This window comes from Prosopis cineraria, unplaced genomic scaffold (genome assembly GCF_029017545.1).
Source record: "Prosopis cineraria cultivar Desert tree isolate PC_DT_omini unplaced genomic scaffold, ASM2901754v1 PC2, whole genome shotgun sequence".
In the NCBI taxonomy this organism is placed as follows: domain Eukaryota; kingdom Viridiplantae; phylum Streptophyta; class Magnoliopsida; order Fabales; family Fabaceae; genus Prosopis; species Prosopis cineraria.
In genome coordinates, this window is record NW_026555333.1 from 798,882 (window position 1) to 809,557 (window position 10,676).

A 10,676-nucleotide genomic window follows, 5' to 3' on the forward strand; every position below is an offset into this window, starting at 1 on the left:
GACAATATTATGTTGTAATTAAACCAGGAATTTGTAAAGGCAAGCAAATTAAATTCCAAGGACAGCAGCCAGTCTTTGAAAACGGAAAGCCCCGCGAGGGCGGCCTTGGACCATCTTTTCAAATGTTCCAACCTCCCACTGGAATTTTAATTTCAACCAATCCAGTTCCTTTTTCATATTATATTGAGAAAACTAGCATATTTAAAGGAATACATAAATCATAAAAAGAAAAATAGGTATGTATAATTTTAGTATCCCCAATTCAACTATTCTCTGGAGAGAAAAAAAATTTGTGGGCATTGATAGATATGCCTATGCCTATGCCTATATAGATATGTACAGGAATAATCAATATTAGCTATAGAAAGAATTTCGTTGAAGGCTAGAAGAAAGAGGACTAGAAAAGAGTTGGAAGAGGAAAGCTTTCAAAATGTCAAGCCATCCAAAATATCCAAACAGGTAGAGCTCTGGAGGTCCCAGCGCAGTCTGGTATCCGAGTCATTATTGGGCGAACTTCCAACGCTCCTGCTGGACCGCCAACCTCTGCCTAAACCTTCTTTTTTGCTGGCCAACGCTAAATCCTCGCTTCTGCTGACTCCTGGAGTCCTCTTCCTCGCCATCACCTCCTCTAACAAACTCCTATCCTCTTGAGATAGTTTCATTCCCATCGTTTTCCTACTACCGTCTATAGATATCCAATGCTGTATTTTCGACTGGAAATCAAGCCCCTTCAGAGGAGATCGATTGGCCATTGGCTTCATGGCATCCTGTCTGTATCTTCCAATACTCATCAACTGGTGCAGCAGAGTTAATAATTCAAGAAGGTGGACATCCATCATCTGTTTATCCGCATAGTGAAGAGTCTGGAGGCGGATTACATTACTTTCTCTGACTGGATCATCTCCAAACTCATTACTGCACACAATAACACAATAATCTCAATTCCCAAACGTTGTTCAAACAATCTTACACGCCTGGGTCAAGGACTCATGACCAACCTTTTATTTGCCCATTCACCAACCCATCCAAAACCTTGATGTGCTCTGAACCAATAGCAATACAAGAAAATATCATATGCCAAGACATTCAATTTTTTCTCACCAAATAAATTAAAGCAAGTGTAGTACACCAAAGTATAAAATAAAAAAGTGGACTTTTCAAACAAAAATCCTCCATGTCTTACTTGATTGTATTTGTAGCTAGTGGAACAAGCCATTGAAGAGTTTTGTCAATTTCAGCTTTGACCTGAGCAATGGGGATCTACAGATAATAGGCATTTAGCATATTCCAACCAGGAAAGGGGGGAAATATAATATTAAGCACGTAAGACAAAAGAAACAAATTAATCAAACGTAGAAAGGACATACCTCCTTGGAATCAATAATTTGCAACCGGGATGGAAGAGAAGCCTTGATATTATTGGGTAACGCGTGATATAATGTGTCCCTCGTATTAGGCTGAACAAAAGTTGGGCGAGATGCCTAATAGAAATCAACTTTTTTATCAAGGTTTGTACCATATTAGCATCATACTACACAGTAAAATTACATATTTTCCCCACCCAAAACTTACAATCACATTTATCTGACTGGTAATATTAGCATAGTGCAGTGCAAGACCAGCATCACCAAGTCTTTGAGGACCCTTACCGTTATTGACAGCAGCAACAGATGTACCTGCCATAAATTCACATTTTCATAGAAAATTTAAGAGTGATAATAAGATGGAAAAATTTTCAGAAGAATAATCTCTAGATGTTCTCTTGATCTTCTAACGAGATGTACATTGTAGTTACTGGATTGATCGAAACAGAATTTTCAAACAAGTTTGAACAGACAGGAACAGAGACTGGCTTATTTATGTAGGATTTCAGTTAGTTGTATGATTGATCCCTCAAATATTATTGATCAGAGTGATAAAACAAATGCCACAATTGCTTTAGAGGGCAAATAGTCCCAAGTCACAACATTACAGCAGATGATCCCTAAAATAGAACCACAGAAGACATTTAGCAATGAGCATTACACAGTTTAACATTGATTTTGTCAAAAAATGAGGGGTCATAAAGACTTTTCATTGGGAGCCTCTAGAAAGAAATTTTGCAGAAATAGGAAGTAGCAAGTTTTTTGATAGAATACAGAGTAGTGTGGGATAGTGGATGATTTGGGGAGTTAAAGATATATTAGAAATAAATATTATTTTACGTTATTTTAGATATTTTCTATTTTCTATTTATTATTTAGGTTATTTTATTTTTTGTTGGGTGGTCCTTAAACTTTGGTAGTGGGTAGTTCTATATTTAGTTAGTCATTTTATCTATTTTTCAAGTAGTTATTCCCTATTATCTGAGTTATGGATTAGTAGAGTATTTTCTAGGAATTATTAGTTCTTTTTTTTTTTGTATAAATATTGAGGCACAACATGTAGAAATCATCTAGAAATAAAATCATTTTGTTATGGAGATTCCACTTTGGCTTTATTAATTGTATGAGTTTAAGATTCTTGCTCATCTTCTATTAAAGATTTCCCTTTATCTTTATTAATTTATGAAGTTAGATTCTGATTTCATATTTTGATAAATATTTAGGGGTTATTTGAAAATGTTTTTATTTTATTATTCTCAAAACTGGTATTTCATAAAACATGTTTTGAGAACAGAAAAATAATAAAAATAGGTGCTTTTCTCACTCTTCCTTATTCTCCAGAACAATAATCCCAAAACACCTGAAATTTGTTTCCATTTTTCTATTATTCAGAGCAATATTTTGTTTTTTTGTTCTCTAAAACACTTTTTAAAAATACGTTACCAAACAGATTTTTTTGTTCTTTTGTTCTAAAGAACAAATTGGCAGAGGTACGTATGGCTAAGAAGAAACTAAGAGAGCTGTGGGTGAAGCTCGTTCTAAAGCTTTTGAAGAATTTTATAAGAACCTTGAGACGAAGGAAGGAGAGCAAAATATTTATAAGATTGCCAAGAGTAGGGAAAGAAAATCAAGAGATCTAGAACAGGTAAGGTGTATTAAGGATGAAGAGGGAAGAATTTTAGTTACAGATGATGAAATTAAAAATAGATGGGAGACTTACTTTTCTAAACTTTTCAATGATGGAGAGGATTCATCTAGTAACTTGGAGGATTTAGTAACTGGTGAAGGAGAACAAAATTTGTCATTTTATCGAATAATACGTGATAAGGAGGTAAAGGAAGCTCTTAAGAAAATGGCAAATGGTAGAGCCAATGGACCTGATTGTATATCTATCGAAGCGTGGAAATGTTTAGGTAAAGAAGGGGTGAGATGGTTAACTAAGTTATTTAATGTGATTTTACGGTCCAAGAAAATGCCTGATGAGTGGAGGAGAAGTAAATTAATTCCTATTTATAAAAATAAAGGAGATATTCAGAATTGTACTAACTATAGAGGGATTAAACTCATGAGCCACACAATGAAATTATGGGAGAAAGTAATTGAGCACAGGTTGAGATTGGAGACAAGTATTTCTGAGAATCAATTTAGTTTTATGCCAGGTAGATCAACTACAGAGGCGATTTATCTACTAAGGGGATTAATGGAAAAGTATCGTTGTAAAGATAAAGATCTACACATGGTTTTTATTGATTTGGAAAAAGCTTATGACCGTATACCAAGAAATGTTTTGAAAAGCGTTGGAAAAAAAAGGAGTACGGATTGCTTATATTAAAGCCATACAAGATATGTATGAGGGGGTAAAAACTAGTATAAGAACGCCTAGTGGTCAAACAAAGGATTTTTCTATAAAGATTGACTACATCAGGGATCATCTCTGAGTCCTTATTTGTTCAACTTGATTTTAAATGTTTTGACGGAACATATTCAAGAGGAAATCCCGAAATGTATGCTCTTCGCGGATGATATAGTTCTTATAGCAGAGACAAGAGAAGAGGTTAATTGCAAACTTGAGTTATGAAGGAGGACATTGGAGTCGAAAGGTTTTCGTCTGAGTAAAAGTAAGACGGAATATTTATATTGTAAATTTGGTAAAGGAATATTCGACAATAATTTGGAAGTGAAATTGGGAGATCAAATTATACCTCAAGTGGAAAAGTTTAGATATTTGGAAACCACTATTCAAAATGATGGCGAAATCAGTGGAGATATTTCATATAGAATTCAAGTTGGGTGGTTTAATTGGAGAAAAGCTAAAAGAGTTATTTGCGACCGTAAGGTGCCTAATAAACTTAAAGGAAAGTTTTATCGCACTGCTATCAGACCGGTAATGTTATATAGTAGTGAATGTTGGGCTCTAACGGGACAGCAAGAGCATAAAGTTGGAGTAGCAGAGATGAGAATGTTACGATGGATGTGCGGACATACATGTAAAGATAAAATTCGAAATGAACACGTACGCGAAAAAGTGAGGGTGGCACCTATTGAGGAAAAAATCGTAGAAAATCGGTTGAGATAGTTTGGGCATGTACAAAGAAGACCAAGGGAGGCACCAATGAGAAGAGTGGAACATATAACTTTGAGTCTGATTAAGAGAGGTAGAGGAAGGCCTAAGAGAACACTCTTGGAAGTTGTTGAACGCGATCTCTTAATTAATAATATTCCTAAAAGCTTGATAAATGATAGAGCACAATGGCGTCTTGCAATCCATGTAGCCGACCCCACCTAGTGAGATAAAGGCTTATTGTTGTTGTTGTTTTGTTCTAAAGAACAGAAAACTGTTCATAGAACATGTTGCCAAATAGGCCCTTCTTCCTTATTTCCTTCTACCTATCTTGGATCCTATCATTTATTTACCCAGGAGTTTCCTCCAGTAAATGCACACATGGTGTCTCTCATTTCATGCAAGCTCACACAGGAAAATGTTGTTTTATTCTAAATAACATGAAAAGCATTTATACGATCAAATATATGTGAATTCTCTTTATGGAGAATCTTGCCATAGCAAGAGGAGGCGATCAATTAATAAAGCAGGTTCAAACTGCAGAGTCTAATCTAACTAGACCCTTCCATACAGGAAAATGGGAAATGTTGCCAATGAATTGTCATACATATGAGATGTGCTCTCATACCATAATTTCCAAGTAACTCAGAAATTGCTTGATGCATATAGATCACAATATCAACGAGCTTTTCAACTATCTGAAAAAAGAAAATCCAATAGAATAAGACAATAGGCTTGCTAAAGTGAAAAAACCAATAAAAATTTCACTTCTAAAACAGATATGAAATATCAACAAAAATATCATTTAGGCAGGGAAATACCAGGAATTACTTTAGCCAGGAAAAATGGAAAAAAAAAAAACTATGAAATAGTATTTCCTACAGATTTCCTAAATTTATATGTGGATTAAAATATACCTCCTCCAAATTTCGAGACCAAAAAGACTTGTTTTTCAAGCTCCTTACAATCTTTTTTTGATGCTTGAGCTCACTCTGAAAAATTGTGATACTCTCCCCTGCAATTACATAGAAGTTGATCCTCAATCAGCAGTGATTATCTGAATTACTCTACCCTGCAAAACATTACAATTTTTGGGTGCCCCGGAGATCGCATATTTTTTAAGATTAAAAATCAGCAGTAATCATTTGAAACCATTTCTTGATTTCAAGATAGTGTGGTTACGGTATAAAATTTATGTCACCTTATTGTTTAACATAAAGGAGAGTCATAATCCTAAAGCATGATCAAGTCTAAAATCATCAACGGCAAAGATATAGAAACTCAAGGGAATGAATTGAGAAAACAATATTGTTGTTTCTGACCTTTCAGGGGAAGATTTAAGGACTCCATTTCCTTAATCTTCTGTCGATAATCTTGTTCAAACCGGTCAAAAGCATTTAATTCATGGTATAATTCCTATTGAGAATGGAGGGAGTTAGTTCTTTCACATAGGAACTACTAGTTGATTAGCAAAAACATACAAGCATCAAATCAGATGGTCAAGCACTTCAAGAAACATAATTACAGCTGTATCTTTTTAATAGCAGATGTATCATCTCAAAAGATCAGAGAAAACAACATTGCACAGCATACATGTAGGAAAACCAAAATTACAAAACTGGCTATGCTCAATCATCAGCTCTCCAAGCAGATAAAAGGTAATGCGAGGCTTTATTTAAAACTAAAATGAGCTTACAGCGGTATGCTGTGCTAGAGTGGTCAACTCCTGCATTGTCTTTTCTGCATCTGCCCTAGGTTGTTTGCCACTGAAGGCTTCCAAATCCAATCTGATATATTTGAAGTCATTTAAGAGTTAAATCAAAGTGAGTCAGCAAATAATTGTCATAAGTCGTCACATAAAAGTAATCTCACCTTGAGAAATATCGATCGAGGTTGTGCCATTGGGGATCCTTACATGCATCCCCAAATCTAGCTACTTCCCGTGAGAAGACATTAAATTCTTCCCTGTGAATTGCCCCAAAAAATCAGAGAAATACAACATGAAAGGGAAACAAAATTTCATACAAGGCATATAAGCAATTTAAGCTCCTAGGGGTAAAAATGTATTCTCCGGACAAGCAATAACCTTTTGTCAGCTTCAGCAAGACTTAATAACTCCTTCATATCAGTGGAAACTAGGTGTTGCAACCCTTCAGATTGTAAAATCTCTTTTTTAAGGATCTGAATGTTCTCTTCTGAAAGTGATTGAAATAAAAGTGCTCCTTTGGTTATTGTATTAGCTACTTCAAACGCCAATATAGATATTTTATTCCCTCTAGAAGGAATGCTAGAGGAAAACCCAGTACTGGTATTCAATTTTGGCATGCTACTTCCAAGTGAGTCAAGAACTTCTACTGCCCTCTCGCCAGCTTTTCCCAAGAAGGAGCCTCTCTGGGTGACCTATAAAATGAAGAAGTTCCATTCATCAAGAAAAGAAAACACTGATATATGAAGGATGGAGTTCGTTTAAATGATCTGAAAGGCCACCACAGGAACCTATTTCTTAAAAAAAAAAAAAAAAAAAAAAGCAAACAAACAACCTATCTCTCTCCGTAGTTTAACAAATTCAGTTAGCCACCACTTCTCAAATCTGAGGTATAGGCAGACTATTGCTTGAATAGGGTAAGAGTAACATGGACATACATGACCCACCAAAACATAGATATAAATGAATTATTACCGGGGTATTCAATCAGCTCCCAAATTCAATCATATATTTGCTGGATGGAAGCATGTTTTGTATTGCATAAAATTACATCCCACTAAGTGAAATAAATTAATAAACTAGACTTTAAAAAAAATTAATTGCATAAATTTTCTAACCGCAATAATCCAAATTAAGCCAGTTACATAGTGAAGAATTATTAGCTTTTTCTAAGTTCCAGAAAACATTGGCTAGCCATGATGATAAGCATTTCGTAACTTTACATCATAGACCGCTCATGATGACCACTAAGTGAAACGCACCTTCCATGCCGCTGTTCGAGTTGGAGTCGATGACTTCAGTTCCCTGGAAAACGACAAATATAGCTCATCAGAATCTCTCTTCTTTTGCTTTTTTCGATGATCTTTTTTGCAGGAAGCCGGAGAGGAATCCCCTTCTCGGTTAGTAAAACTCTTTTCCTTCTTTAGCTTTCCGGAAAACCCCAAATTTTTCATTCCAAATTCTTCGTTTCTCTCAACCGTCCCGGCCGAGCAAACGGCTCCCATTATTCTCCGGCCGAGCCAATGAAAAATCCAATGCCTGCACAAATTCAGCATATATACTAATTGACACAAGGATGGAAATTTCATAGCGGCAGCTATGGCTCCAGGAAACTAGCCAAGCAAAAATGAAATAATATTAGAAATTAATTAACTGAATCTAAATGCAATTGAGCTGGGTTCAAATAACGGCATCTAACACTCCTCCCTTTTCTTCCCCAGAGAATCATGATAAGCCGCCAAAGAAAACACTATCTAAGAGGATTGAAGAATTCAGTGATCGCAACAGTGTCCAAGAAGGTTGAGAACATACCTAATTACGGAGAGTATCCAGGTCCAATACCAAAGGCAGAGTAGAAGAAAAGAAAAGAAAGATGATGAGTAAGAGAGAACAGGGACATAAGATTTGACCAACTAAAATAAAAAAGGGCGAATAGTACGATTTTCAGATTTGACTGAAGGATGGGTGAATGAATTGATGACGTTCATGAGAATGCATTTGTGGGCAATTAATAAAAACAAAAAGAAATGAAAGGGGGGGGGGGGTTTTAAAAAGAACGCGCAAATGGAAAGGAGAGGAAATTTCGTGGGTTGACTCGAATGAAAGAGAGTGCCAGCCGACGACTCTTGGCTTCCTTCTCCATCATGGGCTGCGTCTGAAAGAGAAAAACGTGAAAGCGCATCAGAAAACCGAGTCCCGCCTACTTTTGCTTTCGATTTTCTCTCCCCAATTTTTACTCATTTACCACGTTTCCCCCACTCTCGGTTCCTTTTTATTTTTTTTTCCCCTTTGTCTTAAACGTTAATTATACCATAAAAATTAGTTGAGATTCAAAATATAACAGAGTGATCGCATTCTAGAGTTGTGTTTTTCGAGGGAAATTAAGGGACGATATTGAGGATCCATCTTAACATTTATGATAATATGATACATACATATTCGTGTGTGAACTGATGTAGCAGACGGCATATTTTGAGACTCTGCAATAAATACATAAATTCAAATTCAGTTTAACAGTGATAATGGAATCGCACGGGGTCGCCGCAGGGTCAATTGAACAATACGTTTCGCGAAAATGGATACGCAAACATGCACACACTTGTTTAAACTTTAGTTTGCCAAATTAGAATATGGCAGAATGACAAATAAATTCTTCTGAAATAGGAAAATAACAATTTGGTCTTGCAAAATGTAATATAATAATGATTTTTAGTTCTGGGCAATATAACTTGCGTGAGCTTGTACAAAGCCATTGTCTTCTCCCGTAATGGCTTTATCTCTATCTTCTCCGCTTCTCAAGCTAATTTACATGACCTTATATAGAGCCATTGTCTTCTCCCATGATTACCACTACAAGAAAAATGACTTTCAGCAATGACACTAAAAAGTCACCGCTAATTCTCAACTTTCAACGGCGACAGTAAAAGTCATTGCTGAAAGTGTGACTTTCTGTTGCGACATGCACTTGTCGTCGTTGAAAGTGTGACTTTCTGCAACAATAAGATAAAGTCACCGCTGATTGTCAGACTTTTAACGATGACAAGTGCATGTCGCCACTGATTGTAGACTTTTAGCGATGACAAGTGCATGTCGCCACTGATTGTAGACTTTTAGCGATGACAAGTGCATATCGCCGCAGAAAGTCACACTTTCAACAACGACATCTACTATCGTCGCTGAAAGTTGAGAATCAGCGGCGACTTTTTAGTGTCGCCATTGATTGTCAACATATTTTAAAATATGTTATAATTTTTTAAGAAAATTGTGTTGTAAGTTTCAACGACAACATACAAGTCGTCGCTGAAAGTTGAGAATTAGCAGTGACTTTTTAGTATCGCCGCTGATTAGTGTCATCACTGATTGTCAGCATTTTTAAAATTTTTTTAAAAAATTATGTTGTAAGTTTCAGCTTTGACATACAAGTCGCTGCTGAAAGTAGAGAATCAACGGCGACTTTTTAGTGTCTTCGCTAATTGTCAGCATTTTTATAATTTTTTAAAAAAATTATGTTGTAAGTTTCAACTTTAACATACAAGTCGCTACTGAAAGTCGAGAATCAACGGTGTAACATCCCAATTTAAATTTTAATAGTTAATTTAGATTAATAAAAATTTTAAAAAATATTTAGAGGTGAGCAAATTAGTAGGAGATGATTATTAAATCTAAACATAATTCTAAATTAAAATTAAAAAAATTAATTAATTAATTAAAAAAATTAAATTATTATTATTATTATTATTATTATTATTAAAAAAGAAAGAAGAAGAAGAGATGCTTTCGGCTGCCATGATTACATATATATAAAAAAAATAAAAAAAATGGGGAAGAGGGACGCTTTCAGTGTAATGTGTGTACATATATAATAAAAAAAAGAAGAGAGAGAGAGAGGAAACAATAAAAAAACATGTGGGACCCGCATTATTTTTTTTATAAAACCACCCTCTTTCCTTCGTTTCTTCATTTCTTCCCTGTATGCAAGCTGAGGCAGAGAGCGAGCGAGAGAGTGAGCAACACTGACGGAGAGGCTGACTGATTTAGAAGGTGAAGCTCCATAATAGGATACTTCATATGAGATTTTAAGTATTCTAAGACTAGGTAAGTGTTCTAAACATTTTTCTTAGTCATCTTTTCTCTTTGGTTTCTGATTTTGTAGCGGTAGAAAATTTAAGATTTGGAAGAGGGATGAATTTATATTGAATAAATATGGATTTGAGGTTGTTAGTAGTGTAATAAATATTCTAGAGTATTATTTTATTGATAAATTGGAATTTGAGGCATTTGAGTTTATCCCTAGATTCCTATGGGTAGATTTTTGGTTAAATCTGAAAATATAAATTGATTTGTTGATATTTAGATGATTATTTGAGATGAGAAATAAATTATTATGGCTATAGAATAATGATTCTAGACTTGAAATCAAGTTTCAATTTTTGAGTATTTTTATGTCGAATTTTTGGAATAAAAAGAGAAATTTTGATATTAGAAAATTATTTGAATGAAATTATTGTGAAGGAGACTATTAAACCAAGTAGATAGGTTCAAATAC

The 10,676-nt window shown here is 34.9% G+C and overlaps 1 protein-coding gene across 7 annotated transcripts; it reads right to left on the reverse strand.

Moving 5' to 3' along the window:
* Nucleotides 1-221: 221 nt before the first annotated feature.
* On the reverse strand, nt 222-8,157 carry LOC129302925 (protein PSK SIMULATOR 2). Of its 7 annotated transcripts, none has more exons than XM_054941843.1 (13): nt 8,070-8,157; nt 7,393-7,669; nt 6,512-6,825; nt 6,298-6,390; nt 6,122-6,212; nt 5,748-5,841; nt 5,343-5,440; nt 5,054-5,123; nt 1,573-1,676; nt 1,368-1,481; nt 1,184-1,260; nt 999-1,043; nt 222-915 (listed from the first exon to the last, which is right to left on the reverse strand). In XM_054941843.1, the coding sequence occupies exons 2-13, from the start codon at nt 7,633-7,635 to the stop codon at nt 426-428; spliced, it is 1,833 nt and encodes a 610-aa protein (XP_054797818.1). In that variant the 5' UTR covers nt 7,636-7,669; nt 8,070-8,157; the 3' UTR covers nt 222-425. The 7 variants fall into 7 exon arrangements, with proteins under 7 accessions (XP_054797818.1, XP_054797815.1, XP_054797814.1 ...); XM_054941840.1 differs by having other exon boundaries at nt 1,184-1,245; nt 1,368-1,457; nt 7,393-7,743; nt 7,943-8,153; XM_054941839.1 differs by having other exon boundaries at nt 1,368-1,457; nt 7,393-7,743; nt 7,943-8,151.
* Between the last annotated feature and the right edge of the window lie 2,519 nt (nt 8,158-10,676).